The sequence below is a fragment of the Miniopterus schreibersii genome (genome assembly GCF_964146895.1).
Source record: "Miniopterus schreibersii genome assembly, chromosome: 2".
Taxonomy (NCBI): domain Eukaryota; kingdom Metazoa; phylum Chordata; class Mammalia; order Chiroptera; family Miniopteridae; genus Miniopterus; species Miniopterus schreibersii.
In genome coordinates this window covers 156,741,553-156,768,847 of record NC_138102.1, presented here as the reverse complement: position 1 = coordinate 156,768,847, position 27,295 = coordinate 156,741,553, and the positions used below count along the sequence as shown (strand labels likewise).

Genomic DNA, 27,295 nt, shown 5'->3' with positions numbered 1-27,295 from the left:
GGTTCATAAAACAAACTGCGTGCCTGTTATTTGCATGCTTTCTACTTGGCATTGGGAAGACAAAGGTGGCTCAGACACAGCTTCTTCTGCCCTGAGAAACCTCTATCTTGTGTCTTAGAAAGGTGAGCCATAAGGAAATCTTGACAAAAGAATTCTCAGTTGGGCTTAGTACAGCGATTTTTAACCTTTTTCATCTCATGGAACACATAAACTAATTACTAAAATTCTGCAGCACACCAAAAAAATATATAGTTTTTGCCAATCTAACAAAAAAAAGAGTAGAATTTTGATTAATTATTGTGTTGGATGTCATTTTTTAATTTGACAATCTAAGGGAAAAGGGGTCAGTGCCCCTGACTAAACAGTCAGGTGTTGCATTTTAAAAATTCTTGTGGCACCCTGGTTGAAAATTGCTGGCTTAGTAAAATGAGCAATTCTTTTTAGTATGTATACAGTTACTATATCAGTTTCCTAGGGACACTGTAACAACGTATCATGAACTGGGTTGCTTAAGACCACAGAAAGTTATTGTCTTGCAGTTTTGGAGGCTAGATGTGGGCAGGGCCATGCTCCCGCTGAAACCTGCAGAGCAGAATCCTCCCTTGCTTTTCTCAGCTTCTGGAAACCCCAGATGATCCTTGGCTGGTGGTAGCTGCAGCATGCTTTCAATCTCTGAAGGGAGATCACAGCTGTCCCCCTTTGAGTGTCTCGTTTCCCTTTTCTCTTTTCTCTTCTTTTTTAAAATATGTCTTTATTGATTTCAGAGAGAGGAAAGGAGAGGGAGAGAGAGAAAAAACATTGATGTGAGAGTGAAACACCGATTGGCTGGCTGCCTTCTGTATGCCCCCTACTGGGGATCGAGCCCCAAACCCAGGCATGTGCCCTTACAGGGAATCAAACTGGCAACCTTTCAGTGCACAGGATGATGCCCAACCAACTGAGCCACACCGGCCAGGGCCAAGTGTTCACTTTAAAAACTTTTTCTAAACCAGTCACTTTCCAACTCAAAACCAGAATATCTGCCAGTGGTTCAGCAGTTATGATATTCTGGGCATTTTTGGTACACATTTCTTATCTAATACTCAAAAAAGCCCTGTCCACCCCCACTGCACACCATGGGTTCTATTTTTGTAGATATTCAGAGAGGTGGGCTAAATTTCCCAAGATCAAACAGCTGTTGGTCAAGCCAGACCACAAGGCTGGTAATCTTGCCTACAATTCCACTGGCTCCAAATTTTATGATTCCGCAGCCCATCAGTAAAATTTTGAACATGTGTGGTATATTGTATTTTCCAAAGATCTGAGTATATTTTCCAAAGATAGCTGCAACCTTCTCTCTCATTGCATATGCTCTTCTGCTCAACCCCATCATGGGTTGGAGTTTATTTGCCCCACCTTGTGAATTTAGGTGGACCCTGTGACTCTTTGATGAATAGGACATAGTGAAGTGTAGAGGTGATGCTATACCAAGTCTAGACGTACGCTTTTAACTGGCCTGGCAGCTTTTGCTTTCTTCCTCTTGAAGGCTCTTGGGACTTCTCCATTCGGGACCCTGCCACGGAGCTGTAAGAAGCCCAAGCCCCAGGAAGAGGCCATGTGCAGGCTCACTAGTCAACAGTCCCAGATAAGCTCCCAGCCAGCATTCAGCATCAACTGCCAACCTGTGAACTGTGTGTCTCGGACATTCGGTCCAGTTAAGCCTTCAGGTGACTGAAACCACATGATAGACCCAGACGAAAACTACCCAGCTGAGCCCAGACAATCCAGCAGACTGATTAGTCAGCAGTGTGAACCAGAAAAGCATGCAAGCCTAACATGTTTATTTAGTTATTTATGAAAATAACCAAATATATGTCATACACAAAAATAGGAATAAAAAAGATGAGATAAACATGAAATAATTAGCATTTAAAAATATCCTCCTGCCCTAGCTGATTTGGCTCAGTGGTTGGAATGTTGGCCTGTGGACTGAGGGGTCCCAGGTTCAATTCCAGTCAAGGGCACGTACCTGGGTTGCAGGCTTGACCCTCTGCCCTGGTCAGGACATGTGTGGGAAGCAACCAGTTGGTGTGTCTCTCTCACATCGATGTCTCTCTCTCACTCTCTCTCCCTCCCCCCTTCCATTCTCTCTGAAAAGCAATGAAAAAAATATCCTTAGGTGAGAATTAAAATATATGTATGTATGTATGTATGTGTGTGTGTGTGTGTATATATATTCCTAGTTATAGTTGTTTTCGTATAATGTCCTTGGCTAAAGGTCCAATATACACAATGACCAAGTAATCATAAATGATAGTAGATATAAATACTCTTTACAAAATATGTTTTTATTGATTTTAGAGAGAAAGGAAGAAAGAGGGAGAAAGACAGAAACACCGATGAGAGAGAAACATGGATTGGCTGCCTCCTGCACGCCCCTACCGGGGATGGAGCCAGCAGCCGAGGCATGTGCCCTGACCAGGAATCTAACCTGCAACCTCTTGGTACATGGGACACACTCAACCACTGAGCAACACTAGCCAGGCATAGGTATGAATACTTTATAAACAGCTCTATTGATGATACCGAAATCACGTGGCCCACTGTCAGCTCTGACTAAATCATCGATATTTTTATCTCAGGATATGGATAATGAAGATGTTGTAATAAGGAATGGAAAAATATTAGCTCTGTTTTGTTTTTGTTGTTTTCTGCTTTTTATATGACTAATATTTTCCTCATTCTGGTTTTATGCTGTTCATTTCTTTGTGTTTGTTTTGTTTGCAGAAATCCTTTAAAGCCGGTTGTCCCTTTTGGAAGGATTATCAATTAACACTGGCTGACATAATCTGTAAATCTCCTTAACCAGGCTCCCACAATCACAGTCACAACCTGCTTAGGGAGGGTGACCACACAGGCCTCACAGGGACCCCCCCGAGCAGCGAGCAAGGCCGCCCTCCCACCCCCACAGAGACACTGCTCAGCGCCTGTGACAGTGTGGCGGCCTGACAGGCTGAGCGGAGGGTGCCCGTGTCAACCGCTGTGAGTTAAAGATAAGTACCATTTAACTTTTCTGCATGTTGTAGAAAACGTAAATATACGTAATCAATGCTTCTGACACCCCAGTGGTCTCCGTTACACATGCCAGGTGCCCACACTCCACTTTGAAACTACTGGGCAACTCCCTCCCCCCTCCGGCCTCCCCCGAGCTCAGTCTGCGGGGTGCTATCTACAAGTTCTGGGGCTGCCTGTTGGTCAGAACTTTATCTTGCTCCATCTCTCCCTTCCCGACCTTCCCCTTGTCCTCATTTGCGCTTCCCTTTCCCTTTGTACACAGAAGAAAATGTCACCCCTGCAAGTGCCTAGGTCACCTCAAGGTATCCTGAAAAGGAGTGACAGCTGGCCAGAGACACAGACAACCAAAAATTCTAGATCGAAAGAGCAGGCATCTCATGTTTGGAAACAATCCAGCTTATGGTTTTGCTCTTTACAGAAAAACAATCACATATCAACTTCTGGGAGGGAGAAATTAATCCCAATTAAATGAGGCTTGTTTTTTTAAAATCCAGGGTATTATGTCCTGAAGTGCTTGGAAGAACATTTTGTTTTACACCAGAACATAAGCAGCTGCTCTGCTTCTAAGAGTGCAAGTTAATTTACTTTGAGGAAATTATGTACAGTAGAATATGCAATGTACTCCCTCTAAGAAAAACTAATTGTAATAAGCACATGGTAAATAGGGGACCACGAGAAGTGGCTGACGATTGACAATGCAAAAGTCATGCACCAATGGGAAGTGAGGTATTTTGGAATGCTGTCATCTTCGGGGGAAAGTTAATGAAAATGCTTTTCCTGTGAGGGTAATATATGTTCAAGAAAATATAAAAGACCAGCTTCTCTCAGACACGTCCCTTTTGCTCTATCAGAAGTAAACAGGGGCCTGGCCGGGCGTGGCTCAGCGGTTGAGCATTGACCTAGGACCAAGGAGATGGCGATTCGATTCCCGGTCGGGGCACATGCCCGGGGTGGGCTCGATCCCCAGTCAGGGGCGTGCAGGAGGCAGCCGATCAGTGATAACTCTCTCATCACTGATGTTTCTCTCTCCCTCCTTTCCCCTCTCTGAAATCAATAAAGATATATTAAAAAAAAAAAAGAGCTAACCAGGGCACTTACCACCTCCTCTTTGACATCACTCCCAGTATGCAACAGACACAGATGGGTGAGAGTCCACCGAGCTTCTCATGGTGAGAATGCCAAGGGCCCGGCCGGGCTTGGCTCAGCTGTTGAGCGTCGACCTGGGATCCAGGCGATCGGTGTTCGATTCCCGGTCAGGGCACATGCCCGGGTTACGGGCTCAATCAATGACTCTCTCATCATTGATGTTTCTCTCTCTCTCTCTCTCTCTCTCTTTTCCTCTCTCTAAAATCAATTAAGATATATTTTTTAAAAAAAGAGCATGCCAAGGGCACACCTCATGTTTGTCACGCCCGGCGTGCCTTTCAGAGACCTCAAATACTCAAAAATTAATATGGAGCAATAAGGCATGGAGCCAAGCATGTGTCTGTCACCAGGATGAAATAAGGGCCTGCCATCGTCCAGCTCTGGCGATTTACAGACCCCAGTCAAGGGGATGGAAGGAGTTCTGGGTCTGTAAACACAATTTGTCCTTGCTCTGCTGCCCCCATCGACGGCATGGTCTGAATGGAGAGTGTCCCCACGGACGCCAAAACTTCCTGTTTCTAGTGTCCCGTTCCACCCGAGTGGGAGGGAGTGTGAAATAGCGATAAGACAAAGACATGAAGCCTGATCATGGGTTAGTGGTGACTTGATTAGAAGAGATTTTACTGATACAGTAATCTTTAGCCCTGGTGGTTTTGCATCTTGCTGGACAATTTAGAGTGAATGAAAGAAAGCTTTTCTTCTAGAGTGAGGGAGACCGGTGTTGTGAAAAGAGAGGTGGGAAAAGCGTTCTGGCAAGATGCTTCCTCCTGCAGGCAAGGCTTGGCAAAGACTTAGATACAGGTTGAGAACCTGGAAGCTGATGGGCTTCCTAATACTTGTCTGCCCTGTGTACTGCTTTGGAAAGTTTTCCTGTATGAGTTCTGCAGGTTGGAGACATTCACTGCAGCAGTTAGGACACTCGATGGTTGCCCTGCTGGTTGATGGGCCAGCGCCCTCCTGGCTGGGCAGTAACTTTATTGTTTTAGATTTCCAGTGCTTAGCACACACTCAGGCAAATGTGATCTACAAACATTTTATTGAATAAATTGATGGAATGTATAAATTCACCATGAATGTTTTTGTTTAAATTAAAAATTGATAGATGAGCCCTGGTCGGGTAACTCAGTTGATTAGAGCACAGTCCCAATATGCCAAGGTTATGGGTTCAGTCCCTGGTCAGGATATATATAAGAAGCAATCAAATGAATACATAAATAAGCGGAACAACAAATTGATGTCTCTCTCTAAAAATCAATCAATAATTTTTTAATTAATTAAAAAATAAATAAGTAAAAATTGGTAGATGAGCTGATATTTTTAGCACACACACACACACATACACACACATATACATGGGAGAGAAAGCAGAAAACAGATACCTATATAAATTCATTGTGTTAGAAATAAAAGAATCAAAAACTGATTTTCAACGTGTCCATTTGTTCAGGCTCTGTGTCATAGACATATTGAACCTTAACTAAAAATGCCTTTATTTGTTTACAAGATACTTTGCCTGTCTCCTCTAACTTCCACACATTTCTGGATAGACACTGAAATGCCCCTTGGAATTTTTCCTAAATCTTATTAAGCCATGAGTTCTGATTTCATTACAAGGTTTCATTTCCAGCTCTAACCCCATTATCTAGTAGACATATGACCGTGGGAAAATCATCTAATGTCTCCAACTTACACTACTGTCTCTGAACCTTAGCTACCTTCCCTATAGAGGCAAAAATGAAACATGTAAGTTAAAGTATTTTGCAAACTACTAAACAGAATATGTCACCGTTGTTTCTTTGTTCTAACATGAGGTCATCAAGCCGATAAGCAGACCCTATCATGCAGCAGTGAAGAGTCTATCTTCTGGAGTGACATTGCCATTGTTCTGGCCACCATGGCCAGAAGAATATACCTAAGAAACTAACAGTAAAGGTAGAACAAGATCCCTACTGTACAGGACAAGGCCCGACAAGCCAGCCCAATAATTACCGCCCCCCCTGAGTTCCCATAGAAAGAACAAACCAGTCACACTCCAGCCAAGCATAACCCCGTCACTCATTGTAAGACATTGTGTTTAAATCGTTCCTTTTGTGTTGCTAAAAGTCCCCCCTTGTTTCCTGTACCAAAAGCTGACAACCTGACAAATTATTGGAAATCCCTTTACTGCAGTGCCTCTGTGGTTACTGAGCATAGAGTGAGAGAAGAGCTGAGGGTCAGGGCTGCATTTGGGCTCTTACATGGGTGAGACCCCGCAACTGTAGCCACTGGCCAGCTAATAAAGGCTCCGAAATTCAAACACAAACTCTGGTGGTCATCTGTCACAAGTCCCCCAGAACACCATTCACTTTGCAAGCTTGGTCTAGTTACTTAACCTCTTTGTGCCTCAGTTTCTCTATTTGGGAAATACTATTAATAATAGAGTTTTCATGAGTACTGAGATGATTCACATAAAGCCTGTGCTGGTTCCCAGAAAGCTCTTAATCTATGTTAGTTATAATTATTACAGCAAAGATTTGTATTAAATCTGAAGGTTTTGGGTGTGTATTTTTTTTTTTTTTTTTTGAGAAAATTTGGCATCTGTGAAACTTAAATTACAGTGGTACCTTGGTTTTCGAATGGAATCCATTTCAGAAGACTGTTCGAGCTCTGAAACATTCAAAAATCGAGGGATCAACAGCCAACAGCTAGGCCTCAGGACCTTGCCCTCAGCAGAAGCCATGTGGCATGTTCGACTTCTGAGGCATGTTCGAAAACTAAAGCATTTACCTCCGGGTTTATGGCGTTCATAAACCGAAATGTTCATCAACGGAAACATTGGAAAGCCAAGGTACCACTGTATTTATGACTTTAGAGAGAAGAACGGATTCACAGACACTTGCCCTCTCTAGAAACCGGACCCTGTGATATGGCCTCCTTAGAAGCCTGCTGCGGCTGAGGAGCGGTGGGTTGACCTTAGATACTCCGTAAGTCCTGTTGGCAATCTGATCGCCCCACGTGGCCAGCACACTTCTACCATTGCACTAGGAGGTCCACTAGCTTTTTAGCCTTTCCTCAAATTACTGGAGCAACATGCAGAAAAAGTCATCTTCTACTAGAGTTTTTTCAATGTTTGGATTTGGTACAGTCCTCAAGTGAGTTAAAACTCACTTCCTCAAAGAGTCTGGTTAATGTATTTGTCTACTTTTAAAAATTGGTTTGGAGTTTGGAGGCCCTTTCTCACTAATGATGGTGGCATCCATTTTTCCCCCACTCTAAGTAAGCCCAATACATAACAGTTTTAATTTACGAAACAGGTATGTCACAGGATTTCTAATATGCAAATGTTGTGCCACAAATGGCTTTTAAATAGTAAATTCACTCTGTGCATGAGTGTAATTAGTTTACAAAATAAAAATAGATCTTGTAACTTTACAATAATGCAACCACCTATATATAGTATAAAAATAGGCTCAACAGTAAAAAAAAAAACAAAAAAACAAAACAAAAAAAACCCCTATGTTTCTCCCCACCAGTCCATCTTCTGCTACAGAAAAAGATGGTTTTAAATTTATGAGCATATGTGCGTGTGTTTTATGTTTACATGTTTTATGCCACAATGATTCCAGCTACTTCAAACTATCAGGATAATACCCTACTGAGTCATTAATTACTTCTGATCAAATAAAATATCCTATGATAGGTCTAAATTACAATTCATCATCATATAACTCTTTAAAGCAGATAGTGGTAAATGGTATGTAAGGCTTCATTGGGGAAATATATGATAGAAACTAGTGAGAAATAATTTAGGGAGATAGTAGGAGGATTAATAAAGAACTCGTATGCTAATAATTTATTCTATGGGCAATGAGAAACTTCCATAAAGTGCTTGATTCAAGACATTCTATGTGATACCATTCTCCCAACAATGTACGGGATGGGGCTGAGCAGAGGAAGTGGAAGAGGGAGTGTATGCCAAGGTTCTGGGGCCGAGCCCAGAAAAAGGAGCCGACAGTGAGGGCCCTCTTCTGGGCTGCAGACTTCCCATTGAGTCCTCCATGGTGGAAGGGGCAAGGGATCTCTCTGAGCTTCTTTTATGAGGCACTAATCCTACTCCTGAGGAATTAGTCACCTCCCAAAGACTCCACCTCCTCGCATCATCACATTTGGGGGTTAGGATTCAACATGTAGGCACCCTCTGCCTGGCACATACCAACGTATCAGACTCACAGAACAAAAACAGATGTTCAACAGAAACCACAGTTTGTGCTAATACTTTAGGCACGGTGAGCCACATCAGGGAATTGTGGGAGTCCTCTAGAAACCCAAATTCCCAGACACCAACCAAGGGCCAGCCTTGCAGCAGACCTTTTCAAGAATAGCAGTCTCATGTGTACTTGGTTAACTCTTTTCTGCCCAGGAGTAGACTGAGAGGATGTTTTATGCAAGACATCCTTCAGCGATAACCTTCAAGAAACTTGGAAGGAAAAAGGAGTTTATCACTTACAGGCCCTAGCATGATAAAAGAGTTTATCACACTAGGGGGCACACAGTGAGGTCACCAGAGGAGCCTGTAGTGAGAGAGATAGCAGGCACTTGGGATTCTGCTTTTATTGGGGTCAAGGATGGGGGCCTAGGGTTTCATGGGTTCACTCTTTATTGATAAATTTAAAACATAGAAGTGGGAATTTAGAGATTTGGAACAGAGAGGAAAAAAAAGACAGGGAGTCCAAATGGTCAGTTACCAGAAGCAACCAATATCTCTTAAAACAAAGACTCAGTGGGAGGGAGGTGGCCTGCTCTTTATCTAGTCCTGGGGCTGGCGAGGTATTTACTGGAAATAGCCTTCCTAGAGGCGGATGTCTCATTGAAAGGAGGCCCCAGCAATCAAAACATAAGTCAGGTGTTTGTATTATAAAAAGAAGAGCCAATTGTCTGGGCTTACACTAGAGGCCTTAATCAACAGTGGAGAAGCAAAAGATAGGGGCTGCCATTAAGGACAAGGGACATGAAGTATTCAAGTACAATATTCACCACGTAACTGCGCCCAAGTCAATTAAGGACCACATAGATGATGGCTGATCCCATGAGATTATAATGGACTTGAAAATTTTCTATAAACTAGTGATGATGTAATCATCATAACACGAAACACATTACACAAACACTGATGCTGTTGTAATTAGCTAGTTATTAATAATAGGAAGGGAGCAAAGGGAAGGCCAGACATTATAGGCATGTCATTTGGGCAACGTCACCAGGAAGCTACACCTTTGCACTCCCCAGGGAACCACCGGCCCATTGCCTGCAAAACACTAGGGGAAGGGGTCCAACAAAGGGGAGATAGATGCATGTGCAGTGAAGTTGAGGTGACTAGGGAAGGTTCCTGTCAGTCACACCTGGGAACAGAGATCACTGGCCAGAATGAGCTTGGTCACTGGAAGTTTGAAAGAATTTGGGAATACATAATCCCCTAAATAAAGGAATTCTCTCTTTTGGCGCTCTTGGCTTTTGATGCTCTTCTCTTGGCTCGTTCTTGGCTCCCTTGCATTTGCCCATATGGTGCATGGCAATGCAGACCCCACAAGTAATGGACTGATGAACTGCAGCTGGAAACACATATTAAGCGAGCCTGATGCTGTATTGGACTGCGCAGACATGGAACAGAAACTCTGGATACTGGCTCTGATTTTAGCTCTGCTGAAGCTCTAGCTACATGTGTGTTATGGTAGGATTGAGGGAGAAGGGACCTTGGAAACTCAGAGATTTAATTCCACACAAATAAAAATCACTCACTCTCCCACGTGAGTCTCAGAAAATTATTTTTCTCAGGATATCATAAGAATTCCACTCCCACGAGCAATAGATGGGGCCAAGGACCTTTCCCTATCGGTAACAATACCACTGTTACAACTGCCTATAGTATTCAGTATGATAACACGCTGTACTGGCTTGTAGCCTATGAGGTGTAGGGGAACAGAATTTGTTACCCCAAAATATGTCTCTTTGGCATAAGGATTATTTAGGCTGGTTAATTTTAAGAAACAGCAGACATGGGAGAAGCTCTGAAAACCAAGTAGAAGTTACACTTTTTACAATTACATTTGTAAGGAAAATCACCATTTGTAAGGGTGTTTCTCTTACCAAGAAGAGGGGGATGACCTTATCTCGAGAAACTCTTATCAATATAGAATTAAATCCTTGCTGACTGTGCTTTTCCTCCTATAACAGACTCCTCCCACATCCAATATCTTTTCTCTTCAGGTAAAGGTGGTATTAAGATGGTAGCTTCAGCCCTAGCTAGTTTTGCTCAGTGGTTAGAGCGTCGGCCTGGGTTCGATTCCGGCCAAGGGCATGTACTTCAGATTGGGGTGCATGCGGGAGGCAACCAATCAATGTCTCCACATCAATGTTTTTCTCTCTCCCTTCCACTCTCTCTGAAAAGCAATGGAAAAAAATATCCTTGGTGAGGATTTAAAAAAAAAAAAGATGGTGGCTTCAGTCATTTAGGTGAGTTACTTCATTTTCCTGGGACTCTCCTGTGCACACAGGAGGTACACAGCATATTAAAACTTTTATTTGTTCTGTTTGTTTTTATCCTGTCAATCTTCTTTTGTTACACTGATGTATCTGCCAACAACTCAGAAGAGTAGAGGAAAAATTATTTTTCCTCCCCTACGGAGCAATAGGCTATACCATATTGCCTTGTGTGTAGCAGGCTCTACCGCTAGGTTTGTGTAGGTGGGTCTCCATGCCCGCCCAGCACAGCCAGGTAACTACCCTTTCCTGACATACAAGGTTCATTCACTGGAGAAATGAACCACAAAAGATCCAGGCTTGAGGGAATCTAAACTCTGTTTTGGGGGAGATTAAGTGAAAAACCACACACTGAGCGATGAAATATCTAGTCTCCTACCCCTGGTGGGCCCACAGAACACTGGCAGGAAGTCCTATGCATGTTGGATAATTCTTTCTGCAAAAATTACATAAAACCCTAAGAAAAGACATACAGTTAATAACATTAGGAGTCCTCCAACTGTTGTAGGCAGTTAGACAAATATGAGCAGAGCAAGGATGATGGGCCAGGTACAGAAGGTTACCAGGGTGAAAAGCCCCAGGTGCCTAGCAATGGACAACTGTAGGGTGGGACACTGCCCCCAGGGTGGCCTTTCCTCCCCCAGCAAATCATTGGTCATGAGGTTTGGACCCCCTGACCTTTCCTCCCTAGACAACATCTAGGCCTCAGTTGTATTTCAGCTCCAGGCCCAGAAAAGCAGCAAAACCAGACCAGTGACCCCATGGCTGACCTCAGCATCAGCTGCATTGGATAATGACCCCCTGCCCTGGTGCTGGCCAATCCACCAGTGGAAGAGACCACAGCCCTAAAGGACACATCTGAAAAACTACTGAATATTCTATTGAAATCTTACCCTGGGACCTCCTCCAGGTTCCCCTCCCTTAAAACCCTTAGGAGGGAGGACCCACTACCCTCTCCCTCCAGGGAGCACACCGAGATTTTCCCTTCCCTCCCTTCTTCGCCCCCAGCACATCACCATTACCTTCCTCACTCCCAAGCTCCAAGACCCTTCCTTTGCCTCTATAACTTGTTTCCTAAGCCCATTTCTTCTAAGAATTACTTTTTCTACCTCTGCAAATTACCAAATGAATGTTCTCTTACAGTTTGGGTGTTGAACCCAAGTACCAAGGTGGCTGAACCTAGGTCTAGTCTGACCCCATGGGTCAGATACCTGGGGCTGTTCCCGCTGCCCACAGCACAATGAATTGGCCTAGTCACTTCCATGTGTTCATATAACAGTGAAACAACCAGAGAAGGAGCAGAGCGTATGCACAGGGCTTCCTATAGGCTTCTTATTGGCTCCTTCTTGAACATAAATGGATTGATGTAAAGTATAGCATAGGGAACACAGTAATATTGTAATAACTATGCATGGTGCCAGGTGGGTGCTGGAAACATCAGGGGAATCACTGTGTAAAGTATATGATTGTCTACCACTTTGCTGTACCCCTGAAACTAATACAAAATAATAAATCCCAAATGTAAACAAATTTTTAAAAATCCATATATATTTTTTGTATTTAAAAATATGTGTGTGTGTGTGTGTGTATGTATGTGTGTGTGTGTATATATATATCAACACAAATCGCCAGATATTTGGGGATGATTCCTACATGAAATGTATCACCTCCCAAAAGAAACAGAAAAAAAAAAAAAAAAAAGGTATGAGGGAGGAGCAATGCAAATAAAAGTTTTAATTATAATTACTTTCCTCAGAAATATAGGTTTTAATTATAATTAATTTTTTCAGAAATACAGGGAAGATGTTTCATCTATGAAACAAGAACATGATAATTTTAAAAGGAGAGTTTTAAAAGCTCTTAGAAATAGGAAGGCTAACATTTTAAATTAAAGAGCCCAGCTGGGTGTGGCTCAGCAGTTGAGTGTCGACCTAGGATCCTGGAGATCGGGGTTTGATTCCTGGTCAGGGCAAATGCCTGGGTTGAGGGCTGCAGCCATCAATGACTCTCTCATCATTGATGTTTCTATCTCTCTCTCTCTCCCTCTCCCTTCCTCTCTCTGAAGTCAATCAAGATATATATATATGTATGTATGTATATAAAATGTTGATTAAATTAAAGAAAAAGGTTGGAATATAACATTAGTAAAAGCTTCCCCCTGAGACAGGCTAGTAAGCCAGGACAAGTGAAATAGGGAAATTGAGACTGTTAAATGGCCAGTTTACAGCCATCTAGTAAATCGCAAAATCCTATCTTCCCTAACCAAGGGTAAAAATGGTTACTTTTCTCCCCAGCCAGAGGATAGAGGTTAAATCACCCCACTCATGGAGACAGATAGCAGAAATCCAGTTAGTGCCATTTGTGCCAACTACACCAAAGGACAGGTGAAGTCAGAGGGATAAACTCATTTTGATGTAGCAGCAAAAAGCTGATGACTATTCTATTGAGATCCTCCCCTAAACTCCCAGCCTTTAAAACCCTCAAGACCAAGGACCCAGCATTCATTCGTTCTGCCCTCTCAGAGCCTTTCCCTTCCCCGTCTTCTTCCCCGCAAGCGAGTAACCTTTGCCTTTCTCCTAAGTTCCACTGGCCCTTCTTTTGCTTTGGAAACTTGTTTTCTGAGCCTTCAGAGCCCAGCTGGCTCACTCCTACGACTTCTGTAACTTCCTAAATAAAGTTTCTCTTATAATTTGAGTTCATGGCTCTGAATTTGTTCTTTGCCAAACTCAAGAACTGAGGTTCAGTTTCACTGCAAACACCACCGGTAATATCCCCACCCAGAAAATTGAACACAGAGAGAAAAATTTTTTAAATTATAGGATCAATCAAGGAGGTCTAATATCAAGCTAACAGAAGTTTAAGGAAACAAAAAAGCAGGGAAACAAAAGGGGAAGAAATTATCAAAGACATATGACCAGAAAATTTCCTAGAATGAATGACTAAGGACTTGTGTTACCATCAAGTTTCCAAACACTAGCAATAAAGAGAGATCCTGAATGTGTCAATAAAGAACAGAAAACAGGTTTACATGTGAAAAAAAAAAAAGGATCTGAAATAAGAGTGCTTGTGGACTTCTCATTAGTGATGCACAGGAAACTAGAAAACAATAAAGCAATTCCTTTAAAATTCTGATGAAAAATCATTTCTAACTTAATAGGCTATTCACAATCAAATATCAACCTAGTGTGACAGTAGAACAAAAGTATTTCAGGTGTGCAAGGAATCAAAATATTTACCTCTCATGCACTCTATTTGACAACTATTGCAGGATATGCTCCATACAAATGAGGAAGTAAACTAAGGAAGAGGAAGCCTCAAGACTCAGAAATCTGGAGACCTAACAGAGAGGATAATGGGTGGCAAGAAGAAGTCTTAGAAGGACAATTCTGCAGGTGGCCTAGAGAGGAACCAGGACAGATTAGAGCAAGAACAAGGAAAGCAGCAGAAAAAGAGAGTACAGGGGAAAAAAAGGTATATGTCCATCTGCTTCTCCAAACTCCCCAGGGACATCCCACTGCACTTGGAATGAAATCTATGCTCCTTAGCATTATGTAAAGGAGATTTTAGGATGTGGCCCGCTCCTGTAATTTTTCCCTTTACTCGCTAAACCCCTGGAAGTCTCATTTGTGGCTTCCTGACACTACCTCCAGATCACCCTGTGGGGTTTGGGGATTTGGGGGGTTTTTTTTGGTGGTACTCAGGTCTTGGTATACCTTCTCTGTGAAGCTTTCCCTGAGTAGTCAGTATGAATTAGTAACAGCTTTCCCTCAATTCTGCCACTATAACATACTTTATTTTATATCACTCTATTTTTATTTTAATATTTCATTTTCTTCCCGTTGCATCACTAATTGAAATACTGTTACTACAGTCATGCATCCCTTAAAGATGGGGATACATTCTGAGAAAGGCACCGGTAGGTGATTTCATTGTTCTGCAAACTTCACAGGGCGCACAAACCTGGATGGCACAGCCTAATGCATGCCTGATTTCCCCTGCCCCTCTGGGTTCCTGACTGACACATCCTGCAGTCCAGTGTGACCAAAATGCCATTATGCAGCACGGACTATGTATAAAAGTAAATTGTGACAATATTAGTTAATATTTATGTAGTACTTTTTTGTTTTTTACATTTGATATTTTATTTAATCCTCACAGCTCCCCTATGAGGTAGGTATTATTATTAGCAACAGTTTATAAATAAGGAAGCTGAGGTATGTTAAATAACTTGCCAGAGGTTACTCGAGAGCAAAGCTGGGATTCACACCTTGCAGTCTGGCCCCAGTTTGTGCTGATAACCACGTGGCCTTTCCCTGCAAGTGACTTGAGAACAGAAACTAGGCCTCCTCTTCATTCTTACAGCCTCAGGGTCTTAAGCAGTTACTGATGCTTACAGAGTGAGTGCTCTTCAAACATTTGCTCAGTAAGTGCATTACAGTAATCTGAGGTCATCACCATGAAGGAAATGAAAAGCAGGGGTGAATATTTGCTCTCCTTTGCTAGTAAATGTACCACTTAACATGTCTCAGTTTTGTCTACCTTTTGGCACCAGTTGTTCTGGTTCTTCTGGCTTCACAATCTCTTCATCAAGTCATTTCTGTCTTTATAGGCTTCAGGTCCTTTTGCCGCATTAGCAGTTGTCCACTACCCAGGGACTGGAGGACACTATGGTCCCACCCTCAAGGTGAAACAAGTATAATGGTGATGTTTCCATAGACCCAGTGGATCCAGTGAGTTTCCTAAAGAACATCCAGAAGACTTGTTGAGGAGTGGTGGCGGAAAGAGCAGAAAGCTACAGACCACTCCTCATTGGATCCTTAGTCCGGGGAGAAATTCAGAGTGAATACATGCAGAAAAAGATGACCTGTTCCCAAGGACAAGAAGACAAGAGCATTCCATAGAGGGCTGGCCAGGGCAGCAATGATGTTAAGGCACTAAATCTATCTCAAACTATGTAGCTAAGTTCACGCGGTTGCAAATGACTCCTCATTCTCAGCTTCAAAGTGTTGCCCTTTAATATCAAATATAGACTGAGGGGCTACTGTAAACAATGTTCTCAGAACATTGGTCAAGAGGAGAGAAGGTGCCTGGTCGACCAGCAGACACAACATTAATGTAATAGACATGCATGAAATTATCAAAAAAGCATAAACCTTATTGACATCCTATATCGACATATTTACTGAATTACTGACATTACTAATAGAATATTTGCTCTACTGTTACTGAAAAAAAGAAAAGGCCAGTTTAGTAAATAACAAAGTAATGGAAACATGTCAATTACAAGGAAGAGAGAGGAAGAAAAGACTGATGGTATGAATAGCAGAGAGGGGTTTTATAGGAGTTACATGATATATGTATTTGAAAAATAAAGACTTGTGGCAAACTACCAGCATAGACAAGCATAAATTGTTGCTGATGTGCATGACAGAAAGAAAAGAGAAATAAGTTAATGATCAAGAAACCTTTAAACAGTGAACACAGCAGGTGGCAGAATTTTCCACAGAAGATTTGGAAAGTCTTGATTCTTAAGAAATAGAATCGAAAGCGGCAAAAATAAACTCAAAAGAACAATCCTTCTTTGGCATGGGTAAACGCCTAAAATGACCTAATAGATTTTTTCTTTCAAAATTCCAGTATTCAATGAACACTGCCTCTAAGTGTCTCTTTTGTTGGATTTGTTTGTCAGTGTATGCATTAATTAGTTTGCTTAAAAACAGCATTGTTTGCAAGAAAAGAAAACCATGTTAAACAGTATTGGAATTGGTTAACATTCCCAGGCACATGACTTTGTTCTGTATCTTAATTCAGTTCCTTGGGCTGTGACATGGGTCATTTCCCTTTATATATTGCCTAGATCTGGAAACAGCAATGATTTAGCAGACTGGCATTGCTGGGTTTGTTTCTTATAATTTTCATAGTGCTCAGTTCATATTGTTATGTTGCTTCTTTTTGTATGAACTTTCCTAGGAATATTTACAACGTATGCTTATAGTCTATATACAGTTTCACCACTGACATCCTGTAAAAACCAATGAGAAAATAGCAGCTTTATAAGATGAGTTTGGCAATAGGCATCATAACATGAAAATATTTATTGTTCTCTATTTTTTATAAGCACCTATCTTTTGGGAGTCAATTTGACTCCAAACAAATCCAGATATGGAAAAATGTATCTGCTGTTCAAAAAGAAGCATAAACCAGAAACAGTTAGCTTCCCAGACAAGAAAAAGCTGAAGGAGTTTATCACACCAAACCAGTATTACAAGAAATATTAAAGAGACTTCTTTAAGAAGAGGAAAAGTTCAACAGTATGAGTAAGAAAACATCCCAAAGAAAAAAAATTCTCACTGACAAAGGCAAACACATAATAGAAGCAGCAGGTCAACCAACACTAAACCTAGTACAAAAGTTAAAAGGCAAAAGAGGAAGATCATGTGTAATTGCAACAGCAAATTAAGAGATACAAGCACATACACACAAGAAGTAAAAAAACAATAATGACAAAAACATAACATGGAAGAGGTGAGTAAAAAGGGTAGTGCTTTAAGAAGATGTTCGAATTTAAGTGACCATCAACTTAAAATAGACTGTTACAAACAAAACTTGGTATATATGAAACTCACTGGAACCATAAACCAAAAATCTACAAGAGATATACAAGAAATAAAGAGAAAGGAATCCAAACGCAACACTACAGAAAGTCATCAACACACAAGAAGAGAGAGCAAGAGAGTAAGAAAGGAACAGAGAACTACAAAACAATCAGGAAACAATTAACAATATGGCAATAACTACATACCTATCAACAACTACTTTAAATGTAAATGGATTAAATGCTCCAATCAAAAGACAAATGGTCCAAAAAGTTGCACATATATACAATGGAATATTACTTGGCCACAAAAAGAATGAGATCTTACTATTTATGACAACATAGATAAACCTAGAGGGTTTTATGCTGAGTGAAATAAGTTAGACAGAGAAAGACAAACGCTGTATGATTTCACTTGTGTGTAGAATCTGAAAAACAAAATAAATAAAACAAACTCATAGATACAGAGAACAAATTGATGGTTTCTTGAGGGGAGCGGAGTTGAGGGGGCTGGGTGAAAAAGGTGAAAGGATTAAAAAGTACAAACTGGTAGTCACAAAACAATCTTGGGATGTAGAGTACAACATAGGGAATATAGTCAATAATTTTGTAATAACTACATTATGTTGTCAGGTAGGTGCAATAAATATCAGTTTTATAAATGTCTAAGCACTATGTTGTACATCTGAAACTAATATAATATAGAATGAGAAATAAAAACTTAAATGAAAAAAAACTAACCTATATCTAGGAAGTCTAGAAATAGGTAGTTGATGTAGCTCCATTCGTATTGTAAGGCACCACTGAAGGGGCAAGGTCCATGCCAGAGGAGAGGAAAGGCAAGTGCACCGAGATTGCAAGATATGATGAATATCTTATTTCCTGACTTTAAAAGTTTACCCTACTCTTACCCTCCCACCTTTGCCCATATTCATTCCACCGTGAAATATAGTCACTGTTCTCAAAAAAAATGCCTGGGGAATGAGATAGCCTCATGGTGAGTGGCGTGATGGAGGGTGTAGAGGGAGAGGAGGTATAAGTGGCGAGGAAGGAGTTAAAAATGAATATATGGAAATGTGGGAGCTCATTTTGAGGAACAGCAAATCCTCCATTATGACCATAGAGGAATACCCGCACACAGAACTGTGGGAGAACAGATTAGAGAAATCCTCAGGTGCTGAGCTAAATTCAGTAGACACTGGGGGAAGTCACAGAGTTATCTGGAGGGGCGGAATGAAATAATCAAATTGTTACCTTAGGAAAATTAAGCAAAATTAAGGTAGAGACAAGTTAAGAGATTTTTTAAATCATCCAAGCAAGAAGGAGTGAGAGCATAAGTCAGTGTGCTAGCAATGGGAATGAGAGAACAGACAGAGAGAAAATAGAAGCCACAGGGTGTGATACTAACCGAACGTGGGCGCGAGAATAAGAAGTGAAGATGGCTGGACTTGGTCAAGAACCCACCCTTGCTGCAGTCAGCTGTGGCTGAGGTGGGGAACCTGTGGGGAACATAGCCACGCAGGCCTGTCCCTTTCACAGGAACAACAGGTGGGGATGTTATCTTAGAAATGGGAAGGTTAGTCACCCCAAACTACTAAACTCTACTAAGAAACTGTCTATTAACCCTGGTTAACAAAACAACCAGGCGCACACTTCAAAACAAAATTTAAATTTAAAAAAAAAATTAAGAGTGAAGATTCTACATTCAACTCCTAATCTGTGACTATTGCAGGGGATCAAAATGCGCCACTTTGGCATGAGAGTTATTTTGAGCTGAAGGCATTTAAGATCTAACAGATGCAGAAGGAAGCCTTAGTGGAGCTTCCTTCTCTGACTAAGAGCAGAAGCCTCAGAAAGGAGGACTGCTATAAATCCCTTCTGGGAAGCTTTATGGCCATGAAGAAGGCAGTAACTCACAGTGAGCTGGACCCTCACAAACAAACCTCACCTTGGTAGTTTTCCCATGTATTTACCTTCCCACAGTTGGCCACACTTGGAAGCCTAAGGCCTCCACCTTTGTCTTGTCACTTCTCCACAAATTTATTAGTCCTTGTTGGGATGCTATGGAAACCCAAGGTCACATGCGCCTTTGCATTACTCATCACGGAATTTCTCCTATGTATATGCATGCTGCATACATTAATAACCTCTTTTTTTCCTCTTGTTAATCTGTCTTTTTTCAGTCTAATTTGCAGGGTCCCAGGCAATGAACCTAAGAGAGTTGAGGAAGAAGTTTTTTCCTTCCCCAGACTATTAAAATATAAAGAAGAAAGTGATAATTCATGTGCTGATAAAAAACAAACAAGCCAAACAAACAAACAAACAAACAAAACTATTGGTTGCCTTTCTGTTTGAACTAAAGGCAAACGGTTGGACTTTTCAACATTCAAAAGAGCTGTGTAGATCTCTTGCTTGTATATTTTTATATCTCAGCTAATTGCAAAGGCAAGAGACAAGAGCTCTTTGCTGCTCTAAATAACCAGTTCATTTCAGTATTTTCTAACAGTCTTCCATGGATTCTATTGTCCTGATTTTAATAACACATAATTTAGATAAAAAATTCTGTGCCTATGTATGTTTGTACATTTTGCTGGGGTGATTGTCCTACGTGTCATAATATTTACAAAGTGATGTCAGATCCAAGAGAGTCTAGAACCACTAATGAGGTGGAAAGCAGCCTGGACTAAGAGTCAAACTATCTAGTGTCTGATTATGCTTTGCTGTGTCTGGTCTTAAGCAATTCTAGTAAGTTTATTTGAACTTCATTTTTCACATCTGTAAAATGGGGCTAATAATAGCTGCAATGCTTTCCTCACAGAAATGTTCTGAGGTTACAATTCAATGCTATGTAATTTATACAGCATTTAAAAATATAAAGCATCATTATCTTAGTTAAACAAAGAAGTCTTTCCTCAAGCCTAGATGTGTTCTCCTATAAACGCAAGTGTTAAGAAACCTTGCACGTGTATCAAACATTCACCAGCCCTGACAATCATGGAATCCCTAAGTAATGCTTATGCTTCCCTATGGAGACTTTATAACTCTACCTTATATCGTCAACCTTCAAAGATACATTTTTTGTGATTCCAAACTTTAAATCCCAATACGAAAAAAGGAAATGAAATGTACATGGCAAAAATTACCATGAAATGTACATGTCAAAATCACTCTTCAATGTGGTGGTAGAATTCTAACAACTGCCAAGTGATCATCCTGTGCAAATCTACCCTTGGCCTCACGCCCAAACTGTGTTGAGATCTTTGTTAGTCATGTTAGAGACATCTATGGAATGTTTAGCCTAGAAGTCCCAACAGGTGCTCTTTCTGTCTAGATTTCTAAAGAGGCATAATTTGAACTCTCTAATTACACCCTAAACTTCTTAGGGCTTCCTAAGGCAAATAACCAACTACTGTCACAATAGTTCAAAACTTTTCTCAAACTAAAGGATAGACTAAATGTAATTGGTCAAATATTCAGATCTATATATCAAAATAAAGAATAAATTGGTTTTTTTCTTTCTTCATATGTCTTTGATTTCAGAGAGAGGAAGGGAAGAGAGAGAGAAACATCAATGATGAGAGAGTCATTGATCGGCTGCCTCCTGCACGCCCCCCACTGGGGATCGAGTCCTCAACCAGGGCATGTGCCCTGACTGGGAATCGAACTGAGATTGCCTGGATCATAGGTCAATGCTCAACCGCTGAGCCATGCAGGCGGGACTAAGTTGGTTCTTTTTTGATGAAACATAGGACCATTATTACTGGAACTAGCTGATTTTACAAGTATTCCACAATTTTCCAATCACAAAGAAACATGTATCTTTTAGTATGGCTTCTCTAGATTATTGTTTGCTTTCTGTAATGTTATTTTCTGTATTTTTTTCCTGTATTTTCTTAAATTGTCCTCCTTTTTTCCTTTCTTCTTGACTTTTTTCCTATATTTTTGGAGCATGATTATCTCTTTAAGATATTTTTTCCCTCGTTAACCACTGAACACAGTAAAATGTCTTTGCATAATAGCTTTTCCCACAAAAAGGAGTAACCTGTATGACAATAGAAAACTGTTTTTGTGGTGTGCTATGCTGTATTAATCAGGTAAACTAATTTCTAAGTCATTTTAAGGATATAAGTACTAAATTTCTAGAGGTAATATTATCAGCTTATGAATTTGATGGGACTAATTGGTAGCATAGGTGCAATTGGCACCTGAACCCTGGTATTACAGAAAAGACCAATTCTGCTTTGGTTTTACCTTCACCATTGACATTACGAATCACAGACTACATCTTATTGATACTGTTGAAATAAACCCAGTTATTAATAACTGGAAAGGAGCTAAGGGAAGGCCAAATAGACTCATGCCCAGTAAAGTCTGGGTCACGTAGGGAAGGTACTTGCTTGGCAGTCACACTTGGGAACAGTCATTGGCCAGAGGAGGCATGGCCACTGCAAGTGTGGGAAGATTTGAGATACACAAGCTCCTAAACAAAGAAATTCCCCCTCTCGCGCATGCTTGACTCCTGGCCTTTGGGACTCTCAAGCTCTGCATTCGTGTCCACATGGTTCGTGGCCATGTGGACCCCACCCAGAATGGACTGATGGACTGGAACTAGCCTGATGCTGTGTTGGACCCAGCTCCACCATGGAACAGAAGCTCTGGACACTGGCTTTGCTTTTAGCTCTATTGAATCCCCAGCTGCACCGATTGCAGGACTGATTTAAAGGGAAATGGGACTTTAGAAATGCAGGGATGTAACTCCACTCAAATAAAAATCACTCATCCTCCTGTGCAAGTATTAGAAAATTCTTTTCCTCAAGATATCATAAGGACCAGAGCCCCAGCACCCAGTGGGGAAAGGGATACCCCACTTCCACCAATAACATTATGATAAAAATGTTTGTACATAATTGCAAAATTACGTTTACGAATCAGAGCATCCCAAATCCTTAATTTTGAAACATTTCAAAAATTTTAGTTGTACCTCACATTTTTATCTCCTTGATTTATATAGAATCCAATTTCAGAGGTCTTACTTGGGGGCATTGAGATTTATTACCAGATGGGCTACAGAGGCTCAGGAAAGCCCATCAGTAGGAATGTTTAAAAGAAGTCACATTAAATATTTAGCACATTTGGACGGCTGTTAAGGGGATAAAGTTACAACACAAAGCCCACAGTTTAGAAACAAGCCTTCATTTATGACAGAAATAGTTTATTAAGCCCAGACCTCCCTGGTCTGTATTAGAAATAAAGACCTAAAGGGGAGCATCATGCGCCACCCAAAAAGTGTCTGAGTAGCCACAGGAGAATCTCTGAAAACAGAGAAGTTGCCTTTCTCTAAGGGAAATTTACATTTATAAGGGAAATATCCTTGGGTAAGGCAGTCTCCCTCTCTGTGCCAGAAAGAGAAAGGATAACAGAATCTCTAGAAACTCTTACTAACAGAGAAGGCTCCTACTTAAATCTGAATAACAATGTTATTCTCCTGTACAGTGCTTTCTCTGATAATCTCCTGGAACAGTCCCCTACCTTGGTTTTTTGTTGTTGTTTTTTCTTTCTTTCTTTAGCTGAAGATGGTCTTTATTTATTTTTTTTAAATATATCTTTATTGATTTCAGAGAGAGGAAGGGAGAGGGAGAGAGAGATAGAAACATCAATGATGAAAGTCATTGATCGGCTGCCTCCTGCACGCCCCCAGCTGGGGATCGAGCCCACAACCCGGTCATGTGCCCCGACCGGGAATCAAACCTCGATCTCCAGGATCCTAGGTCGAAGCTCAACCGCTGAGCCACGCCCGGCTGGGCTGAAGATGGTCTTTAAAGTGGTAGCTTGGGCCATTTCAGGGAGGTCCTCAGTATCCTGGGTATCACCCATATTTACCAGGGGTACTCATGTTATTAAACTTGCTTTTCTATTGTTAGTCTGTGTTTCATAATAGGGGAATCTCAGCCAAGAACCAAGAGGGGTAGAAGGAAAATTCTTTTTCTTCCTCTATAGAACTAAAAGTCCTGACCTGAACTTGGGGGAAAAATCTCAAATTATGAAAACAATGAAGGAAACAATGACTTGGTTTTAATTCTTAGCACAAACCTCTGTAATAACCAAATGACTTTCAACTTTCTTGCAGAAGGTTTTAAACCCATTACAAATAATTAGACCTTCTCAGTTTCAATGAGCTGACAGGCAAGAGAAACTCTTGTATACAAATGGAAAGTTTTCTTAACTCTTCTTTCTCTCTCTCTATAGTTCTAAAGTCAAATGAAGGTATTCATTATGGAAACTCACTAAATGAAATATTGGACAAAATTAAATTGTCTTTTTTTCTCCCCCTTTTCTTTTTTCTCACCACCATGAGTTGCCACCAACCAATGCCCTTTAGTTAGGCCAACTCAACTAGCTCTGCATCTCTGAGCCCTGCTAGAGGAGCCAACCCTGTGTCTGGAATGGAAACCTCTCTCACTGCCAGGCCTCCAATCCTGCTCCCTTCAAACACATAATCAGCCGTCTACTCTTCCTTCACTTATCCTTGACAATGACTTCTCTTATCTCTGTTCCTTTGGGGTATGTGTCTCTTTAAAATCTCCACCTTAAATAATCTAGCAAAATATAATATGTACATAACATTTATACACATGCTTTTCAATATACGTACTATTTTTCTTATTCAGTTGCCCATTCCTTGTGTGTCCATCTTAAAACATAAGCTCCCAGGCAAGACCACGTCTTGAGAATTTGCTGAGGACAGAGCTTATCATGGTGCCAATTGTTAAAAAAAAAAAAAAAAAAAAAAATTAATAATAATTATAACAGCAATACTTAGGTAAAAGGTAAATAGAAATATTATAGCATAGTAAGAAGCTAGGAAAATTCCTGGACAAATGGAATAGGGAAACTGAGACAGATAGTTAAGCAGCTTGCAACCACCTAGTAAATCCTACCTAGCAAATCCCTAACCCAAGAACACTCAAGAGTAAAGGGTTTGCATTTCTCCTCCCCAGCCAGAGGGTAAGTAGCTTAAATCACACCACGCAGGGAGACAGATAACAGAAATCCAATTAGTGTCATTTGCCAACCACACTCAAGGACAGACAAATTAAGAATAAACCTCATTTTGGTACCTTAGCATAAAGCTGATGAATATTGTATTGATCTGCCCCTAAGACCTCCCCTAAACATTTGCCCAGCCTTTAAAACCCCTGAAAATGAACGTCCCAGTGAACACTTGCCACCCCCCAGGGGAGCACCCAAGCGCCATTTCCTTCTCCTCTCCGAGGGGCCCCCAAAAGACTTGCAACCAGGAGAGCAATGGGCAGCGATAGCTTGTCCAGGGCTTACCCCCTGAACCTGTCTCCAAGGCCCCCTTTTCTCTGACTTCTCAGTGAGCCAAAGCAGCCCAGCCCAGGCTCTCTGGATGCTTCTTCAAAATCTTCCTTTTGCGGTCAATAAATTCTTGCTTTCTTTCCTACACTTTGTCTCTTAGTTGAAACCTTTCCCTCAAGAAGACAAGAACCGAGGTCTCCTCCTCTCCCCTGTAACAGAAAGGCTTTTGAAATTATGAAACCTAACATACTCTTTAGATCAGGCCTAGAATACAATCCTTTCTTTCCAGATCTTAGTAAAATTTCAGAAAACAGCAAATGAGACTACCTGAAGATACACTGTAGTTCCCTGCATATAAAATTACCTTGTAAAAGGGACAAGGGGTTTTGAACTCCTATTAAAGAGCCCATGAACTTAGAAAAATGCATAACCAACTGTAACCCTATGTAAGAGATAGAAAAGCTGGGAAATCAAGGCTTTTATTCTCATGATTTTCTCCTTTTACTCATTAACACTATACTCAAAGTGTAGTTTTCAGCTGCAATTAAATAGGCACCAGCGAGCCGGCAATAGAGTATCTAACTATAGAAGGAAAAGTCTGCTGAATTTTTCACTGTGGTACACTTGCATGATCTCTTTCTAATACAAAATCGTGTTTCCACTCAGATCCTGCTTAATCTTAGTGGGCATTTTTGTTTGATGAAAAAGGCACCATTCACTTCTCATTTCTTGTAAGTGAGATTGTAGATAAACGCAGCTGAGAACCACTTGAGACGTGGCTTTATTTCTCCTAAACGTTCAGATAGCGTGGAGGATGTTAGATGGAAGATGAGTTGCTGACCCTTCACTTTCCTTTGAAAAAGCTGCTCCCCAGTTCCCAAGGTCATTGCAGTTTTCCAAGGTGAGAGACCAGGAAAATGAACCTAAACCTTCAGAAGTAGCTGGGAACTAAGCTAATTATCCTTGATTAACATAAGAATGAAAGCCAGCAGGAGGCTTGCTCAGTTTAACAAAAGAATGCCCTCAGGCTTAGATGATTTGCAACTCCTAGAAGCTTTAATTTTCACCAGGTAGAAAATTAGAGACTTCTGCTTTTCACAGCAGCGGGGCAGTTAGTTTTATGTCCCCCTGCCCCCGCTGTACACTTCCCTGCTTCATCAGGTACTCTCAGCAGAAAACCCGTTTACAGCCAACGGACATCCCCAGACCTCGCCAAAGTCCCCCACCTCCTGTGCATCTTAGAAAGTGAGAAAAGCTTCCCCTTCCTTTGCAAACTTGTAACAGGCAGGGGAAGGGGCTGCCAGCAGCCTTTTATCTCCGCTCACAAATGCAGCTGTGAAAATGTCTGATGAGTCACATCCTGAGAGCCGAGGCCAAACAGAAGTCTGAAAAGAATGCAAGGTCCCGTCCCGCCGCGACCGGCCCAGGACACACCACCAGCGTTCGCGTGGACACAAACCGTGGCGGTCCTTCGTGGTCCCCCTTCTGCCAACTGTGTCCCTGAGGAATCGCAGGCGCAACCCACATACACGCTTTTTGTAAAACAGACTCAAAACCATAAGCAGTTACCTTCATCGCTCCGGCGGCTGTGGGGATGGCTGGAGCTGAGCACGAAACGATGCGTCCCGGGCCCTCGGCGCCTTCTGGGCCGTTGGCCGCCCAGCGTCTGGGGAAGTGGCCGGGTGGTGGCTGCTCCACGTGGCGCGGGACCGCAGTCTGGGCCTCTCGCAGAGATGCTGGCTCCGGGCAGATTGCATCAGCAGGAAGAGCCGTGAGGGTGTGTCTCCCCCAGACCGCCCCCTGAAGGTAGAGTCTCTCCCAGCACGAAAACCCAGATCTCGGCCCAGCTCTGAGCCTCACCCTACCCACCGCTCACTCCTGGGACTTTGCCATTTGCCGGAGCTGAACACTTTGTAGCTGCCGGTGCAGTTTAGTTTGCTAACACCAAGCACTGCAATGTTTAGAGGGTCCACTTCTGGCTTCACAGTTTATCTTGGTTCATGCTTCTTAGTGTTCTGGGGGGACCCGCGACAGACGACCACCAGAGTTTGTGTTTGAATTTTGGAGCCTTTATTAGCTGGCCAGCGGCTACAGTTGCGGGGTCTCACCCATGTAAGAGCCCAGCTGCAGCCCCGACCCTCAGCTCTTCTCTCACTCTATGCTCAGTAACCACAGAGGCACTGCAGTAAAGGGGTTTCCAAGAATTTGTCAGGCTGTCAGCTTTTGGTACAGGAAACAAGGGGGGACCTTTAGCAACACAAAAGGAACGATTTAAACACAATGTCTTACGATGAGTAATGGGGTTATGCTTGGCCGGAGTGTGGCTGGTTTGTTTTTTCTATGGGAACTCGGGGGGGGGGGGGGGGGGGGGGGGGGGGGTAATTATTGGGCAGGTAATTATTGGGCAGGCTTGTCGGGCCTTGTCCTGTACAGTGGGGATCTTGTTTTACCTTTACTGTTAGTTCCTTAGGTATATTCTTCTGGCCATGGTGGTCAGAACATCAGGGTCCATGCTCCACTGCATGTGCTGTGTGGCACCGTCATCTTCGTTTGGCCTCCGGGTACATCAGCCACGAGACATCCCTTTGGCTTTGGTCCGGTTGCATCATTAGCGGCAGTGCTCTGGGTACTTGTTCTCTGCATTTCCCCAGGAACTGAGTGCTT

The 27,295-nt window shown here is 41.9% G+C and overlaps 1 protein-coding gene across 2 annotated transcripts in view; it reads right to left on the bottom strand.

Moving 5' to 3' along the window:
* Positions 1-26,586, bottom strand: part of BCAT1 (branched chain amino acid transaminase 1) — an 89,405-nt gene extending 62,819 nt beyond the window's left edge. Inside the window, exon 1 of one of the 2 annotated variants that reach the window (XM_081129126.1) lies at positions 26,201-26,586. In XM_081129126.1, coding sequence (XP_080985252.1) covers positions 26,201-26,206 — 6 coding nt within the window. In that variant the 5' untranslated portion in view covers positions 26,207-26,586. The remainder of the gene's footprint in view (positions 1-26,200) is intronic. The other variant, XM_081129128.1, reaches the window with a different exon arrangement.
* Positions 26,587-27,295: the final 709 nt, after the last annotated feature.